At 46.3% G+C, this 19,187-nt stretch overlaps 2 protein-coding genes across 2 annotated transcripts in view; one reads left to right on the top strand and one right to left on the bottom strand.

The window, feature by feature from the left end:
* WWOX (WW domain containing oxidoreductase) overlaps positions 1 to 14,056 on the top strand; it is a 924,491-nt gene extending 910,435 nt beyond the window's left edge. The window contains exon 9 of the mRNA XM_026493639.4: positions 12,720 to 14,056. Coding sequence (XP_026349424.2) covers positions 12,720 to 12,908 — 189 coding nt within the window. The 3' untranslated portion in view covers positions 12,909 to 14,056. The remainder of the gene's footprint in view (positions 1 to 12,719) is intronic.
* MAF (MAF bZIP transcription factor) overlaps positions 13,842 to 19,187 on the bottom strand; it is a 328,036-nt gene continuing 322,690 nt past the window's right edge. The window contains exon 4 of the mRNA XM_048223618.2: positions 13,842 to 14,011. The gene's annotated coding sequence lies outside the window, so the exon portion shown is untranslated. The remainder of the gene's footprint in view (positions 14,012 to 19,187) is intronic.

Below are 19,187 nucleotides of genomic sequence, written 5' to 3' on the forward strand. Positions count from 1 at the left end.
CAGGGAATTATGAGAGGATGACTCCCATCAGGTGTGGCGGCTGCGTGGTTGGAGAATGCAGAGTAAGGTGTTCCTCGGTGTACCCCGTTGTCATGAGTGAAGTATTTCTCTGAGCTTGGAGGGCAGGAGAGTTCCAGGTGCAGTTGGCTGGGCATGGGCCCGCGTGGGTGGCTCCTGCCAGACAGTCCACAAATGCCCAACCATTAGCCCGATCCTTGCCAGCCTCCAAGACCTCCTTGCCTGAGAAGCAATTGGTAGAAGAGGAACATTGTAGGGGAACGGCCTCCGACCCCTCCTGGGGTATGTCCACAGTCATATGCAGGCAAAAATGACACCTGCAGAGGCAGAGGACACCAGGCCAGAAGCCAGGGATCTGGCTAAGGACTAAGAAATGGAGCTCAGAAAGGAGGAGGAGGGTCCTTGAGGCTCTGCAAACAGCAACTTGGCCATCAGAGGGATTAAATCACCCAGGCAGGGGGCATGTGCACAGCCTGATGGGGCTCGTTTTCCACATTTGTGCATAATTCCAGGATGCCATAGAGCAAAGAGGGTGTGGGGTCCGCAGCAACTTTAGTCAGGAACTAGAATATGGGCTTTGAACCAAGACAAGCTCAGTCTAGATCTTAGCTGTGACCCTTCCCAGGTACGTGGTAGTGAGTGGCTTTGCCTAATTAGCCTTTGGGGGCTCCATGATAATACCTACCTGGTGAAGTGCCTATGAGAATTGGAAGTACTAATAGATCATTATCATTGTCATTATTGTTTTGTTGTTGTTGGCTATGGCAGCTGGGATTGGACTAGCCCTCTCTAAGCCCCTGTCCAGCCTCACACTCTTCCATCCGAGACACAGGGACTTGGGTGTGTTTGGAAGGAGGGAGATTAGCAGGCTGGGAGATACCAACTGCTCAAAGACAATAACCCAGCCGGGCGATTGGCAGAAGGTGAGGCACTGGGGCAGGTGGCAGGTGAGCCTCCAGAGGGGAGACCAAAAGGCAGACGTGTAGGCTTCGTATCTGCTAGGGGTTGAAGGGAAAGAGGTAGGGGTGCTGGGTGAGCCTGGAAGAGAATTTCCTCCTGGAGGAAAGTTTAAATATGAAGTTAGGAAGCAGAGCATGGTTGCCAGGGGGACACTGTACCCCAAATCATCAGAATTGGGCTGAAATTGTCTTTTAGCTTCTAAAATTTGGTGTTGACCATTGTCAGATGGAGGACTGTGAGCAGGGGTTGCCCATTCAACCGTCTCGTGCCCTGATGTGGCCCCAACGCCAGCAGTCCCCGCCTCCCCCTGCGACAGCCGCAGCCCTGCATCTGACGCTGGTTCAGGCTTCACCGTGCTGCTCTCCCAAGCACCCCACATACCTCCTCGTCTTGGACTTTTCGGTCCAAATTGCAGACACTCTCCCTGGGCTGGAAGGCATCAGCATTTCTGCACCTAGCCTGTGAGAACTCCCCTCTGCCTTCAGGAACTCAGAGTCAAAGGCTGAGTTAAATAGCCACCAAACGAGTGGGTGCAAATTCACATCCCTTCACATGCGAGTCACTTTTGCTCTTGAGATAACTGATTTGTGGGCTCTGAGTTAGGGACCCCCACCTGCCTGGTGGGAATAGTATGGCAAAACCAGTTTTCATGGTTTGAGGCAAAAATCCGACTGGTAGAATTAGAGAGATGGGATTAATTGCCCCTGGGAGGTAGACTAGAGATGCGCATGGGCCCTTTATGGAAGGAACACCTCAGCCAGATGGGCATGAGTTTCAAGAAGGATGTCACCACTTACCTGGTAGAGGACTTCAGGCCACTCAGTGCCACTTCTGTGCCTCAGCTTTCTCATCTGTAAAATGGGTATCCTACCCCACAGGGATGGATGTGTATATTTTCCCAACATTTTATTATAAAAGCTTTTAAGTAGAAAACTTGAAAGAGTATTGTAGCAGTCACCCATCTTACCCAACACCTAGATTCTGTATTTTTACTGCACTTTTTTTTTTTTTTTTGAACCTATGGGTCACCTATGAGTCCATCTGTGTATCCCTTTCTCTAGGCACCGTTGCACAGGGAGATTTGGAGGAGATATGTGTGAAGAGCCTGGGGGGGGGGGGCAAGAGGTGGGCAGCAGTATCTGGAATTTTATAGCATTTAACAAATAATTGTGGCCGTTGTTGAAATGTCAGGACCCCAGGGACACGGATGTGAACTTGGGTCTGGTGCAGCAGCCAGGGAACCAGGGGAGCAGTGGACTCCATGGCCAGCGTGGCAGCCAGAGACACTGGGCTAAGGTTGGTGAGCAAGATGGCTGCCCCTTGAACTTTGAAGGCAAAATGGCTTCAGCTCCTGGGCTATTTCTACCCTCCCACGCTGTCCCCTGGACAACAGAACATGGAGGTCTCTCGTTCTCTCCCAGTCCCTGCAGGGCAAAGAGTTGATGCTGATTCTTGTCAGAATAGAGGCTAGAAAAAGTCCCTCCCAGCCCACAGTGAATTCAGAGGACGTTCTAAAGGGAAAACCACAGGGAGCGAGGGCTGGTTCTTCACTTGGTTTGCCGGAGAGGAGGCTTGGATTTGTATGGGATGCCAGAACCGGCTCAGTTCTCTAAAGACCCAACTTTGCAGCATTCTTCAAGGGCTCCAGAGAGTTCCCTGTGCCATCAAATTAAGTTTGGACACTTCAATAAAAAAGTCCCGAAGGAAACTGTCAATTAATGCATTTACACTGAAACATCATACTTGGGAAAAACATCTTCAAACACAAACGCTGTTTTCCAACCATTAAAAAGTTTGCGTGCTGCTTGGTTTCCATAGATACCTGAGGTAATAGCCTCCTTCCCCTCATTGAAGAGGGAGAGTCGCTCCATCGCTTTTTCCTTTTTTTTTTTTTTTAACCTTAGTCTTTCATACCTTTTTCCTCCATCCCCATTTATGAAAACAAAAGGTAACTAAATTGAAACCTGGCAATGAGATTTGTCTGAGGAAGACAGCTTGATTTATAAGCTCAAGGGACTTCATTTTTGCTCACCTCCTTATTATTTCATGACTTCTACAAATAGTGTTGCTACCTGCAGGGAAGAAATGGAGAATTTTCAATTGATCAAATGATTTCCCCAGTCCATCAAACACAGAAACATACTCGAAAGGGAAATGTTCATGTTCTGTTGCAGAACAACTGAGTTTTGGCAGGGTGCAGAGCAGAGGTTGGCAGACTGAGGCCAGCACGCCAAATCTGGCCCTCTGCTTGCTTTTGTAAATAAAGTTTTATTGGAACACAGCCACATTCATTGGTGAATGTACTGTCTCTGCCTGCTTTCCTAACAACAGGGGCAGATTTGAGTTGTGACAGAGACTGTATGGCCCACAGAGCCTAAAAGATTTTCTGACCCTTTGCAGAGCAAGTTTACTTACCGACCCTTGGCATATAGGAAAGAATCAGGGTTTGGGAGGCATTTAAGTTTTGTCACTTTAGGCATGCGTTATCTTGCTGTGACTCAGTTTCTGCATCTTTGAAATGGTAATGACAGGATCCTTTCATAGGGGTTGGGGATGGAAAGCACCTAGCACTGTGCTTGGCACATAGTAGGGGAACAATAAATACGATTTTCTTTTTTTTACTCCAGATTCTTTTGCTAGAAAAATCCAAAGACGCCTATCTTATGATTCTAGAAGTTCTATAGGAAACCCAAGGAAAGTGGGTAGAAATGAAAGCCAAGTAGTTCCACATTGTTCCTGGCCCAGGCGCGTGCCTGTGTGTCTCCTCCCTGGGAGAAGGTGAGGGAACTTGAGTGCAGGACTGTTCAGGGATGAGAAAGCAAACAAAAAAGAAACCACAAAGATCTAGGAAGAAGTCTTTAATTTCTAGTCAGCTTTAAAGAGTTTGAGAGAGGTTTTGTTTTTTTTTTTTCCTTTTAACAAACCAGTTCGAGTACATGCCTTCAGATTATAAAAGTACCTGAAATTGCCTAGAATATCAGCATGCATAGCTTGTTAGTATTTACATATATTTACATAGGGAAACAAGAGGAAGAGCTACAGTTATTTACAGTCTACATAGGAGAAGAGAAAGGCAGCCTAATTGTATTTCCTAAAATACAGTAGATGAGTAGTCAGCACATGCATATTTAGATAATATTTGCATGATAGAATACAATTTTTAAAAAAAGACATACCTTTGTAACTTTCTATGCTAAGGTGTTTGTTGTATAATCAAGGTAAATTTTTTTTGTTTGTTTTGTTTCTAGTCTATTTGCATCAAGTGCTTTAAAATGTTCACTAACACTGAGGCAGAATTATTTACCCTGGCAATTAAAGCAGCAGCACACACGATCATTTCCTACTAACTAGCAACAAGCTGCTGGTGAATGAAATATCTATTGTTTCTCATTACCCATCGACCACCGTGACGAGATCTCTCCGTGTAAAGGCAGTGCCTAAGCTATCACCATTAATTATGGAAGTAATATAAATGAGACGCTCTCCACAGTATGTTCTAAATGAAATATTAACAAGGCCAGCGTCTTTGAGCCTGAGAAATGATGTGTTGTAGAGAGCTCGCTACGAAAACGCACAAACCTAATGCAAACAGCGGGGCCAGGCATGGGTGGCCTGCCTGTGAGATCGGAATTATCGCAAAGTCCATTTTTTCCATTCGTTTCTGGAAGACAGAGTTAATTTTTTGCCGTGTTGTGGCCCCGTCAGAAGACCCTCTGGGTTTTATTCCCCCCACCCACCCATGCCTTTCAGTACTACGTTGTAGGATAGTTCTGTGACCTAGGTGTGAATGAACTGTCTACCTTAAAATCTAAACAAACAAACAGCTTCTTTGGGGTTTGCTCTGAAATCTGGCTTGCTCACAAAAACAGCTCTTGGTTTTCTAAAAGAAAGAGCCAACGTGGCAGACCGACTCGGCGGGGGGAGTCCATGCAGCAGAAAGGGGGGAGCTTTTTTTTTCACCTGTACTGTGAAGATATTCTTTGCACCATTATATTGAAACAGAACCCATTAATTCTGCCTGGCAATTATTTCAAAGGTTTATTTCAGTATACATGGCAAATACAGAGGCATACATTTATATACAGTATACAGAGCTAGCTATAACTGAGGATAAAGAAGTAGAGTAAAAATGTAGAATGTTTCAAATTAACACACGCTACATATCTTCTTTTATCTCTTAGAAACACCCAGTAGTCCTTCAGTGCTAGCGTCGGAGGCAGCCCAGTGGGAAAATTCCAGTAACCCGCCATCAGACCTGTCCCATGTGGAAGGATGAAGCCAATTTTGGTAGCAAATTTCTATGGCTCTTCTGCTTAGCCGTTTCACACTAACCCGTGAAGAATGGGTACCCCAATGCATTCTTCCATCCCAGCAAGAGAACTCCCCACTGGGAAAGAAACTGTGCTTGGAGCAATGTGGGTAATCCAGGCAACACTGTCAGGGAATGCCCAGGGCCGGCTTTCATGGCTCGGAGACAGTCAGTGGCATCCTGTCTTATTTTTAAGGAGACCATCGTTCAGGCCCAATCAGCTGTAGAGTGTTTTTGGCGGGCACGAGGGGAAGGGGGACTGAACCACAGTAGTATCGCCCAGCCGGATTGTACCTGAGCCGTTCCTCTTCCTTTCCCTCATGCAGAGCAGCCCCCCCACCTCCACCCAAGGCAGGTCTACAGTCTCCAAAAACAGCAGGTTTCAGAAAGATGAAATCATTCTAAACATTTCTCCTCCACTCTTTTGAGACCAGACATAAATCTGTCATGGAGCCCTTGGAACATTTATGGCAGGGATTCTGGAACACACAAGAGGTATGAAAAGGGCCTCATTTATTTCAAGGGAAAGTTCAGAACAGTTCATTGAATTGAAAACACAGGTCCTGAAAGCCTACCAAGGTCAGTGCGCCCTTAAACCCCGCTGATAGCCTAAGTGAAAAATCCTCTCGTGCCTGGCCTTCCCAGAATAAACATGGCTTTGGGCCTCTTTGGATGGTAGGGATTGGCTGCCTTTTCCTCCCCAAAACTTAAGGCTAGTGGAGACAAATATATTCTTCTGTCTTAAAAAAAATCCTTTCCAGGTTTCCACCCTGAACCTACTAGTCTCTGAGCTTGTTCCTGCAAATATTTGTCAGAGGAGTAATAGCAGCTCTCGTCCTGACTTTGCGTCTCGTTCTGCCCTGGTCTCCAAGTCATTCTCTTAAAACTCTGTAATGACCATGCTAGAAACTCACACATGTGTTTTAAAGGGGAATGATGTGGTCCTTATAGTCTGACTTGGATTAGGGGATGTAATATTTGGGAGACCGGAAGTGCAAACAAGAAAGGTTTCGTGTCACCTTGCAGACTGTCTCCGAATGGAGGCCTGGGGCTATTTCTTGAAAGATGTACATTTGTTCTCCTTCAGACATTTCATTCAACACACCCTTTGCAATTGTGGCTCTGGCCTGTGCTGGGACCAGCTGCATTTATGGTAATGGATTGGCTAGCCCATTGCTTGGTCCTCCCACCATTAAGCCCCTCCCTCATAGACTGTGCCCCCAGTGTCACCTGGGGGATGACACTCCTTCACCTACTGCCTACTGTGGGAGAGACAACTGAAAAGAACCTCTGAGGTTTTCCACAGTTGAAAACCCGATTTAGCAAAAAAACAAAACCTGTTGTTTGCTTGTGGCAAGAGGAGAATATCCTACCCCACTGCCGAAGCCCATTGCGTTCGAGTGGGCAGGTTCTCTTCCATCAGGCTGAAAATCCGAATGCGGTCTAAATGGATGTTCCAGAACACTCTCCCAGACTTTTAAAGCCTCCACAGTTAAAAGCAAACATCTGCACTCCCAATCTTCTTCACTGTTTTCTATTTGAGAAATTGAGTAGTGTTTCCCTTCTGTAATGTTAAGAACAACCTATGAGTTAGTTAACAAAACTCCCAAAGGCTGTGGAAAAACAAACTTCTGTTTTGATGGCAACAGGAAGTATCTGCATGTATCCAATCCAGGCCCCTATGGTCTCAGGCCTCTGTGGGAATCAATTGTTCGAAATCTGTAGGAGTAAATTTGTTAGGGGAGGGTGGGGAGTGGGGACCAGAGTGTCTTCTGCACACCTGAGAGGACGTGTCAGGTGTTCTCTTCCAAAAGGCCACACTCATCTGACACGTGTGATTTTGTAAGATGGAGATTTGCTTAGGTTTCACTGGTTTTGATGTGGTTCGGTTCATGCTCTGAGAAAAAAGGTCTCTGATCCAAGAGTAGGTTCCTTAGCTGGGCAAATCTGGCCCGTGGAGGTGGCATTTTGAATCAGGTGACCTGTCTATTAAGGGCCATTTGCTGCTGGATCTTCTGAGGTGGCGCCGAGTCTTCAGTCTTGTTAATCCAAATGGATATAATTTCAATTTAGTTCACTGACTAAATCAACAACGGAAAAGTTTTCCTTTTAATATTTCTCAGGTGAACACGTGACAGCGCATTTCATCCTAAGCCATGTGGCAGCGTCACACTGTGGCCAGACAAGGCGTGGCCAAGACTAAGGCAAGAGGGGCCTCATAAGGAAGCTTCTGCCAAGCGGGAGACACACAGCAGGGAGTGGGCCGTATGCAAACATTTATGTCCCGTGTTTGGGAAGGAGGCTTTGCGCAGCAGCTGATACAGATCCTGGAGCGGGTCGAGCTCTGTGGTTACCTGTGTGGCTTTGGACACGTTGCTTTTAATCTCTGATACTAAGTGGGCTTCTCTGCAAATGGGGATAATAGTTGTCCCTGAAGCAGAGAGCTGGGTGGGGGTTAGAATATCACACTTACAAAGCTCTCTGCGCGGTGCCTGACGGGTTGTAAGCTCGCAATACATGCTAGCCATTGTCACCCCTCGAGCAGTCCCCGATGGCACCCTCTCGCTAGAAGAGCGTGACAGTTAGGAGGACAGCGTCCTTTCGGACGCTCGGTTCTCTTCCAGCGCCTCACATAACTTTGGTGGAAGTCGGTGTGTTCATTGACCAGCACCTGCTTCACGACTGTCAACTGGATTACGCGAGCACCAAGGGTGGAGGAAGGGGGTGACTTGGTGGCTGTGGTCGCGCTCCTGGGGAAGGCCCCTGAGCCTTGTTCCCCTGCACGCTGCCCGACTCCGTGAACTAATGAAACACAGGGCACATGCTGGGGGCTTAAAAGATTGATCTCTGATGATGGGTAGGGAACTGATAACATTTGGGTAGCAGTCTGCTTTCGTTTGTCTCTCACATTGGGGATTTAAATTGTTTTTGAGGGACAGATGTGTACCAAATATCTGGAGATGAGCTCCGAAACACGGCGTTGTGCTTATCCGGTAGAGTGGTTCCAAGACTCTTCTTTTGGGAGTGTTACTGGGAGACAGGGAAAGACAGAGAGGGCGTGGAGGCAGCTGCCGCCACCGGAGACACGTGCGCTCAGTCCCTCGTGTCCACCGAGGCTGAGGCATCACCATGCTCTGGAGCCACTGGACAGGTGGCTGGTTCTGCACTGGGCGAGTGTGTGTTTGTCTAAAGGACCCCAGAGGGGTAACAGGGAAAGCTTGGGGGGTTTGGAGACGCACCTGTGTTGCCTTCCTGCCATCACTGCCCCGGGAGTTCAGCACGGTAATCACCACCCACTTCCAAAAGGGCTCTTGTTCCCTGCCGTCGGGGTTCCAAGCTCAGGCTAACTTCTGTGCCGTCTTTCTTGACACAGCAACTTTTGTTGAACTGACTCATTCAACATTTGCCGTGCGATGTCCTGGTATCAATATGTCTGTAGGAAAGCAATCTTAGAACATCTACTACTCTCGAGATCATTGCATATATAGATATTCCGTGACGGTGTGTCCCTATTTTGTCTCATAGTGAAATCTACCTTAAGACAGGAATATATTCTTCCTTTTAAGTAAGCATGCATTTTAAAATAGAGAACTTGAAAACTGAACATTGTGTCCTTATTAAAATGTAAGTTATATTAGAGTACTAACCAATGCATCACAAATATCAATATGTGGGTGGTTTTTTCTCTACCATCTATTGTTTATCAGAAACCTTGGTACCTTTTCATTTAGAAGAGTCAATATTCATTTGTAGTCCATGCTGACAGCTCCAAATTGATGGCCAGCGGTTATCAAATAAATGTTGATGAAAAGCAGCTACTTAACATTTTCATCCCCACAAAGGGTTTTGGGAGGATGGATAATTTAGATCTCAGGGCCTCAACTATAAATAAACAACTGCTTTTTAAATCCCACCTTTCTGTAGTTGCAGATTATACTGCAAATCTGACAAATTATTTCTGAAAGAGAATGATGAACCCTTATTACCAAGATACTCTGAACTTAATCCCAAAAAAGAATCGTAGGTCATTCTACATCTACTATAAAGATTGATGGCACACTTCTCCTCTGGCAGCTCGCAAATGTTTGACTAGATCAGAAATGGCATTCCGGCATGATCAGAGATTCTGCTGGGCTTCCCGGAAATTCTCAGTCCCCATGTCATCCACGCCCTAACTCACGCCGTGTCCCTCAGACGGAGCCGCGACACCCCAGTTCCCAGGGTTTGCAACGCATGCAACCTACAGGCTTCTGATAAATTATTCTGAAAGATTCATTTAGGGGAACCCGCAGCTCCAGCCGGTGTTTGTGTGTCAAGGTGCCGCTATTATTTTATCACGATGACTCAGTGGAGCAGCGGTGACAATCAACAAGACATTGCTTCAGATGTTTTATAGCGGAGTTGTTAACATTGTTTCCTTTATACGGCTCTTTCATCTTCTCTGAATTATGTACCGATGCCCCAAAAAATGGCATGAAAGTCATTTGATGGTGATTAAAGGGCTCTTTTAAATTTTTTTTTTATCAGTTTAAAAATGTTTTATCTTGTATCAGCAATACCGGCTTATTTACTAATGAGATTTCCCTGATGTGGCTCCGTCTCCTTCTCGTGATAGGCAGACCAAAAAGCTGATGAGCCAAAAATTAGAACTTGTTATTAAACTGTCATCACATCTGATCCTATAAAGATGTCACTCAGAGGCTGCTGTGGGTACAGCTGAAAAGAGAATTCCCCGAGAAGCCAGGAGGGGAGCGGGCTTGGGACTGAAGGGTACCGCCACTACTCACGCGTCCACTCAGAGAGGACAGGAAGGCAGGCACCAGCTGAATGGAGCAAGAACAGAGAGGCTGGCCTTGCCAGATGTATGCAGTTCCTCTTCGCGGTGGACGTGGTCTCTGCTTTCAGGGGCCCCTACTGCGCCATGTTCTTCCGCAAAGCCAGCGCCACCTGTGATGCCATTAAGATTGTGGATCAAAACCAGGTCTTGGTAAGAGATGGAGCTTTTCTAAAATTTATGGCTCCAGCATGGTAGCCACACTCTGGTTGACGTGAAATGAGGTCAACGGCAATTGCTTTCAGAGTCCGTGGAGGGAAAAAGCATGCCCCAAGCTCCCTCGTCAACCTGATTCGGAATCAACAGAAGTGCAGAATTTCTTTGTGAAAAGACCATATTCCAACAGTGCAAGAGTGCAACGTGGTATCATCTTAGAAGGTCACGGTGGCAAGCTATTGCACTGGGTTTGGAAGCATTCCGCTTCCTGCTTTCCCCAGTGGCCTACTTTGATCTCTCAGGATTGGAGAGATCTGATCACTGTCGTGCTGTGCAAATGCTGAGATTATAAGCACTCGCGAGCAGGGGTGGGGAGCCTCTGTTTGGGGGATGAGCTGAACTTGGGAGCTGATGATGGCAAATCACCTGACCACTCTTCGCTGGTTTTGGCAGCTGCAAAGTAAAGTGGAACTCTAAGATATCCAGAAAATTATTCAAAACACCATCTCCACCTGAACTCTGCTAAGAATCGAGGCCAAGATGATATTTGGCTTGAGTTCCTGGGATGAGCATCTCAATTCTTCAATTTGTCTTTAGAGGCACTTTGCTTCCCTTTTTCCCCCACATGGGATGCAGAAGAGTCAGATAAGCCACTCGAAATTCTTTCAATAAATGTGCCAGGTGCTAAGCTAAGGGTTATTAGGAATGATAATTCAGTGAGAGGGAATTTGGATGACATGAGCTTATTTCCGTTACACTTGAGCCACACAAGTCAATCCAAAAAGAAATAGCTGAATCCCAGAAAGTAACTGGCTATTTGGGGAGTGGGCATGGTAAGGGGGTTGGGGAAGTTAAACACCAATTACTGTTTAATTAAATCAAAGTCATGTCGGGTGTTCAAATTCTGGACTAATGGACTTTCCAACCCAGTCAAGCAGCCAGTAATCATCAGAACTCAAGTCTGACGGTATCCCACCCCCACACCACTCTACACCACTCCCCACAATCCTGTCACTTGACTGTGTTTATTTACTTTTCAGACTAATTCAATTATGACCATAGAAACTGACACTGAAGTCCTCCCCCACCAAACAAGCAAAAAACTATTACACTTTCCTAAACTTTTAACACCTAGAGATCCTGATTCTCAAAAGGACCTCGGCACCCAATGGTTCTAGAGCACAATCACAGGAAGCACAAATCAGACCACCGGGGGTGGGGGGTGGTGAGTCTCCACGAAGCACTCTGCTTGGGCACAATGTCAACCTTGTAGGGGCAGGAAAAACGGTAAGCTTCGGGTGGGGACAGAAATGCATTTCCCTCGCTGTCAAACGTCCTTAGTGTCTTCCCTAATGGCGACCTTATCCCCATTACCTTTTCCATCCTCTTCTGCTACCCCCTCCCTATCAGCTGATAATTAGTTGGTGCAGCAAGGCCTTGATGCACATAAATAATCGTAAGATACCAGAGAAACTGTATTGGTTTTAAATTAGAGCCGTGCCTACCATGTCTCCCTATGAACACCAGTCTATTATTTTTAATTATGGCTTGCAAAGCAAAGTGATTTCTTGCCCTCTTTACAGCATCCCTGACAGCATCGTGTCAGCCGGGATGATATGGTGCCCCGCCGGCACTCACATCCCTAGCCACAGCACCAACTGTTACTCAAAAGGTGAATCGAAAGTAATCAATCGCACTCATTGCAACTTACAATTTGAGGTGGGTCACTGTCCCATTGCAAATATGGGGTGAATACATTTCCAAAAGGTTTTCACAGGATCTGGATGAATTAATACACGTGTCGCGTGTCCGCATGAGGCAGGTATGAATGGCAGGGAGTACGTGTGTATGTCTGTTTCAGACATTTTCACACAGCTCTGAAAACTCTTCCCATAGCAGCACCGTGGGCAAAAAACAAAGGAAAGATCTGGCACCAGTCCCTCTCTGGGTTTTCTATCCGATGGGCCATTATTAGAGCGGTTGGTTTAATTCAGACCGAAGGTTCTAGAATCATCTCGGGGTCAAATTACATCATGCATTGAGAAGTCAGTGGGTTGGATGAATTTGTTCTTGGGTGTTCAAAAGGATGCCATCCTTTTCTCTTTGCTCAGAAGAGACCTCTGGTGTGACTGATATGCATGTTTATTTTCCAAGCCTTTTCCTCTACGAGGTGTAAAAAGTGACACCAGCTTTACAAGCAGAGTTGATGAATTTGCTTTCCCAGGATGATCCCGTCGTACCTTGTACAGTCACGTGCTGAGTTCAGTCCCTTGACCATGCTGAGATCCAGGCACATCCGATCCAGGCGGGGAGAGGCTTGCTAATTCCCAGACAGAATGAAGTCAGCTCATCGCCTCTTTTCTTTAAAAAAAAAAAAAAAAAAAAAAAAAAAAAAAAAAAAATTTTTTTTTTTTTTTTTGGTCTTTTTTCTTTGATTTCCAGCAACAAGGAGCCGCCACGACCGTCTACTGCGCTGCCGCTCCGGAGCTCGAGGGCCTGGGAGGGATGTACTTCAACAACTGCTGCCGCTGCATGCCGTCCCCGGAAGCTCAGAGCGAAGACACGGCGCGGGCCCTGTGGGCGCTCAGCGAGAGGCTGATCCAGGAGGGAGCGGGCAGCCAGTCCGGCTAAGCACCGGAGCGCACACCCGCCCTGCGCCCCTGCGCCTGCGCAGCTGCCGCCGCTGGACCCCTGCCAACGTACTACCCAGGGGCCTTCCGTGTCCCCCCGACACAGATCCGCCGCAGCAAAGGGAATAAGAGTAGTCACAACAGAGTGAAAAAAATGTCAAGTACCAACGGGAAGCAGGGACTCGCAGGGCCAGGGGGCCAATCTCTCTCTCCTGGGCTGGGCGAGGCTGGCGTCTCTTCCTGGTGGTGGCCTGTTGGAAGGTGAAGGCTTAGCTGGTGTACAGGTTCCTCGTCTCGCTGTGGAAGCTCGAGTCATTCTGGCGCCCGGTTTAGAATAGCCAGGCACCCCCTGACCCCCAGCCACCACCACAGCCACACGGTGGCCAGGAGCTGGCCTTCTTCTATTTAGGGAAGAAGAGGCGAGTGTTTATCCTTTCATTCGTCCTGACCAAGTCTGCATGGGGGCAGCAGTGACGGGGGGGGGCTCTGGGACCCCTGTTCCAGCCAGCCGAGAGGGAGGTGACACTTAGAAATGGGTGGGATGGACAGAGCTGGTGGGTCACAAAAGGGCTGGCCCACCGACCCCCTTGCCAAAGCTGCCCAAAAATTTCTTGAGAGAGAGATTATTACAAACAAATTTTGCAAATCATTCCCTAGACACCTTGGCAGGCAAGAAAGGAAGCATTGCGTCTGTGAGAATATACAGGATATTTTGGGGGCAGAGGATAAAAAAAGTTGTTCCCTTCATTCCTCACTTACAGTTTCAAGAAGCAACCTGATCGTGGAGGTTTCCAGCCTCCCAGTTATCCTGCTTGAGCGTTTCCGCTTCACCTTCCTCTCCTCCCGTCCTATGCTTAATAAAAGAACATGCTTGGATATTATCACCTGAAGTTCGCACTGCCTCTTTAAATGTTTGTTTCAGTTTTGTTTTTTGTTTTGTTTTGTTTTTTTAGAAAAGAAATTTAGAGGAAAAATAAAGCGCTTCTTGTAGATGCCAGGAACACACCGCTCTTGTTTCTTCTCGGAGTTTGTTATGTTTTTGTGCTTTGTGGCTGTCTGTGGGCCAAGTTGTCTCCCGCGATTAGCATGCCAGCATCATATTTTCTGTTGGAGAAAGAGAAAAAGAAAAATGACTATTGTCTAATTTCACCTTGAGAGGTTTTGTTATGACTTCTAGTGGGTTCTTTCGGTCCTCAATGGTTTGCTCCCCCTGTAATTACCAAGTTCTTGGTAACTAGAGAATCTCTGTGCATCAGAAGGGGGGCAGCTGGGGTCTCTTTCCAACTAACCCCTTTTCCCAATCCAGCAGGGGTGTAAGGAAATCCGCTCAGGCCTGATAGAGAATGCTTTTGCTGAAATGCCAGGAAATACCAGGTGTGAGGTCAAAAGTCATGCAAATGCCCTGAACCAAGGCCACCACTTCTTTGATGGGTTAAACACATCCTTTCCAATAGGATGCATCATCTTAAGTTCCCCGGGCTGAGCAGAGAGGTGACTACCTCTAGCTAAGCTCTGGGCATTTGGTGAAGGTAGAAGTTAAGCCAGTGCAAAGAAGACATCAGAGTATCATCAGCCAAGGTGATATCCAAAATATCAAAGAGAACCAAGGGAGAATCTGCTGGCGGCCCACCTCCCTGCACTGTCAAGGTCACTGTGCTGGTTCCCATGTGGATCCTGCATCAGGAGGGTAAGAATCGGCTTGGGGGAACCTGACAAGGAGAGGTGAGTATTCCCCCAAATCCAGAAGCTCTTTAAGTCCGACAGACAAAGTCTGCATATAATCATTCACTCAGCAAGCATACACTCGGTGCTACATTGTGGAAGGCCAGCGTTTAGGGTGATTACCCACTTTCCCTGCTCTCTCTCGGTCTGTAGGCATCTTCACATTGCACAAGGTGAGCACGTGGACGCCATGAGCCTCACTCCTTTTTTAGCTTATTCTACATCCAAGGCTGCTATTGCTCACCGGCAGTCAGGTGTGTGTGCGCACACACACGCGCGTGCAATAAAGTGTCTGTAATACGTATGCACAGGTGACAGATATTGTAATTATATCATAGTGATCCGCCTCTCCCGTTACCACGGCTGCGAGCTGCAGATACTACTGTCGAGTGTCTGCTACAGGCCAGTTGCTGGTCTAGGTCCATCGCACGCAGTTTCTTATTTATGCTCACATGATGAATCTGGAGGTTTACGGGAACTGTTGACAGCCCCCTAGCTGCTGAGTAGCTGAGTCCATATTTGAATCTAGGTCCATCACCTTCAAATCCCTGCACCTCATGCTACGTCGCACTGTTTAACCGGTAACCCACAGACCGGCAGTATATGCTCATTGAATTTATACAATGAGCGAATTATTCACAAAGAAGATGATTTGGTTTTGTACCCAAGCATGGGACCTGGCTGTCCTCCCAGTGCCCAGCGCCGAGTATAAACTTTGCAAATTATTTCCGTACAAGCCGTTTATCCAGCACCAGCCCCCCACACCTTTCCTTTCATCCTGGTTATGAAGAGGTCTGCACCTGGCCTTGGGTCCCTAGGTTTCACTTCTAATGGACTCAGCGTCCAGAGTTCTCCACCACGGCGCAGGGCCTTTGGACCCACCCAGAACAGGAGGAGAGAGCTCCATGTCATTTACTTCTGAGTGGCTTTCCCTCCCAAAGGCAGCCAATTTTCACTTCCAAGGCTGATTCAGGGAGACCCTTCTATCAACAGGAAACAAGAAATGGAAGCATCCCCAGCAAAGACTGAAGCTGTGGCTTGTGGTTTTGCTGTTTAAAATGGGGTTATGGGTGGTTTTGTTTTGAACTTCAGTGAAGGAGGCCCGATGACTTTCATTAAGGTCAGCACTAGGCCAGAGAGCCTGCCTTGCACACTGGCTGCCCATTCTGGTCACCAGCAGGTACCATTTTTAGAAGTTTACAATGAAAAAGCTTCTAAAAGAGCAGTATTTCCCCCATGTGTTAACTCTTTGTGCCTTTCGACACATCCAAGCTAGTCTGGTTGAGTTCATTTTAGAATACGAAGGAACATCACAAAGTATTTTCCACATGATCCCGTAAAACACTGCTCTGATTACGCCTCTTGATGAGTTAAGGTAGGGAACACTAACGGTAATTCTTAGAAAGGCTCCAAGACCACCATTCCAGCAGAGTTTCATCTTTGTTTATTACCTTTTAAATCTTTGTACTATTTGGTTTCCTGCCTCTCTTTTCCCTTTTTCCTCCTGCAAATTATCTTATTCCTCACTTTTCAGCAATTTTAACGGATGCCAAATATATTGGATTGCCAGTGGGTCATCGTTTGGAAATTCATCCGATGGAGCACGTAGGTTATTTCTAGTTTTTGCTGCTAGAACTAATGGCTCACTTCACATCTTTATGCATACAGCTTGTTCCTCCTCTGAATTTACCTCCTCAGCATACATTTGTAGACATGAAACTACTGGGTCCAAGAGCTCTTATTTGGCTCTTACTGCATATTGCCTTCTGCTGTCTGGATGGGTTACAACCAGCAGGACATACATGTTTCTGTTTTTTTACCACCTCATCCATATTGGGTGTTACAATTTAGGATTTTTTTACATATATTTTTTAAAGATTTTATTTATTTGAGAGAGGGAACAGGAGCAGGGGGTGGGGTGGAGGGGCAGAGGGAGAGGGAGAAGCAGGCTCCCCACTGAGCAGGGCCCCCCCACCCACCCCCCCGCCACGCGGGGCTCGATCCCAGGACCCTGAGATCATGACCTGAGCCGAAGACAGATGCTTAACCAACTGAGCCACCCAGGCGCCCCCTTTTACATATTTTAACTTCACGTTGTCACGATCTGTAACTATTTATATAAAATACCCCCAAGCAACCAGTCTCCTTATTTAAGGCAGAAGCACTTTGTCTTTCATTTTCCCACTGGACCAAGTTCACGATTTTTAATTAGAGTGGAAATTCCAGGTGAGTCTACATTCAGTTTGGGTAGAAAAAAAAAAGCCGCCGCACTCGCACCGCTTTACCACGTTATTCAACCAGCGAATGCCCTGACTTCCTTGCAATCACCAACAGAGACACTCCAGGGACCCCATCTGAACACCGGGTAAAGACCACAACTAACCACGCAATGGAGCACGGGTTCAATCTGGCTTCCGTGTGTACCCCCCTCGCTGAGGGGCCGTCTGCTCTTATGAAATGCACCACACCACTCAGGAAGATCGTCACTCTCGAAGCTGATCTGTTTACCAGGCCCGCCCCGCGGCACCTCGTGTGTGGGAGAAAAGCTGCTTTTAATTTTCCCAGTAGATATATGCAAATAGAAGATCTCCATCACTCATTCAGATTAAAGAGGCTGTGCGCCTCCCCCAGCTTTCCTGACTCTTATCGGATGTTCACGAGGAGCCTGTCCTCCTTTGGAGTCATGACCATCGCTCCTTTTGAGAAGATCCACTTTTATAAAGTCCCGGTTCCTGAGTGCTTACCAAGACTCCATGCAAAACGTTGAACTGAAAAGCCGTTTTGTCCTTTTAAATCTCACTACTTTTGAATTAAATGTCACTGTCCCCTTTTCACCAATGAGAAGAACATGTGAATCCTGGGGCCACCACTTCCTGTGTGACGTTGTCCCAGAAATTTTACCTCACTGAGCCCATGCAGCTCCAAACCACTCTGCATTTGTGGTTTCTCTTGCCCCCCGGCTTCATCCCTCCCGGCTCTACCTCCTACATTCAAACTCGTTTAGACTCGTCTAAACGGAACAACTGTGGTTTCCATTAGTAGTCTACCTGAAAATGGTTTGATTCTTTCTCTATATCCTTAAATATGACTTATGAGATTGGTTGGGGGTGGGGAGGAAATCCTATCATTGTATTTAAATACAGTTGATCTCAGAAACAATTGCTGAATAATTTTCTTTAAACAATATATACTACTACTTTTATTAGAAATGAAAATTAAAACTCTCCACAGTGTAGGGATAGAGGGCACATACCTCAATATCATAAAAGCCATCTATGAAAAACCCACAGTGAATATCATTCTCAATGGGGAAAAACTGAGAGCTTTTCCCCTAAGGTCAGGAACACAGCAGGGATGTCCACTGTCACCACTGCTGTTCGACATAGTACTAGAAGTCCTAACCTCAGCAATCAGACAACAAAAAGAAAAGGCATCCGAATCGGCAAAGAAGTAGTGAAACTCTCACTCTTTGCAGATGATATGATACTTTATGTGGAAAACCCAAAAGACCCCCCCCCCCCAAACTGCTAGAACTCATACAGGAATTCAGCAAAGTGGCAGGGTATAAAAGCAATGCACAGAAATCAGCTGCATTTCTATACACCAACAACAAGACAGAAGAAAGAGAAATTAAGGAGTCGATCCCATTTACAACTGCACCCCAAACCATAAGATACCTAGGAATAAATCTAACCAAAGAGGCAAAGGATCTGGACTCAGAAAACTATAGAATACACATGAAAGAAATTGAGGAAGACACAAAGAAATGGAAAAAGGTTCCATGCTCATGATTTCGAGGAACAAATATTGTGAAAATGTCTGTGCTCCCTAGGCCAATCTATACATTCAAGGCAATCCCTATCAAAATACCATCAACTTTTTTCACAGAAATGGAACAAATAATCCTAAAATTTGTATGGAATCAGAAAAGACCCCAGATAGCCAGAGGAATGTTGAAAAAGGAAACCAAAGCTGGGGGCATCACAATTCCGGACTTCAAGCTCTATGACAGAGCTGTCATCATCAAGATGGTATGGAACTGGCGCAAAGACACGTGGATCGATGGAACAGAATGGAGAACTCAGAAATGGGCTTTCAACTCTATGGTCAACTAATCTTCAACAAAGCAGGAAAAAATGTCCAATGGAAAACAAATGGTGTTGGGAAAATATGACAGGCACATGCAGAAGAATGAAACTGGACCATCTCCTTACACCATACACAAAAATAGACTCAAAATGGATGGAAGACCTCAATGTGAGACAGGAATCCATCAAAATCCTTGTGGAGAACACAGGCAACCTCTTTGACCTCAGTCACAGTAACTTCTTCCTGGACACATCGTCAAAGGCCAGGGAAGCAAGGGCAAAAATGAACTATTGAGACTTCATCAAGATAAAAAGCTTTGGCACAGCAAAGGAAACAGTCAACAAAACCAAAAGACAACCGACAGAATGGAAGAAGATATTTGCAAATGACATATCAGATAAAGGGCTGTTATCCAAAATCTTAAGAACTTATCAAACTCAACACCCAAGGAACAAATAATCCAATCAAG

This window comes from Ursus arctos, unplaced genomic scaffold (assembly GCF_023065955.2).
Source record: "Ursus arctos isolate Adak ecotype North America unplaced genomic scaffold, UrsArc2.0 scaffold_19, whole genome shotgun sequence".
NCBI classification, from domain to species: domain Eukaryota; kingdom Metazoa; phylum Chordata; class Mammalia; order Carnivora; family Ursidae; genus Ursus; species Ursus arctos.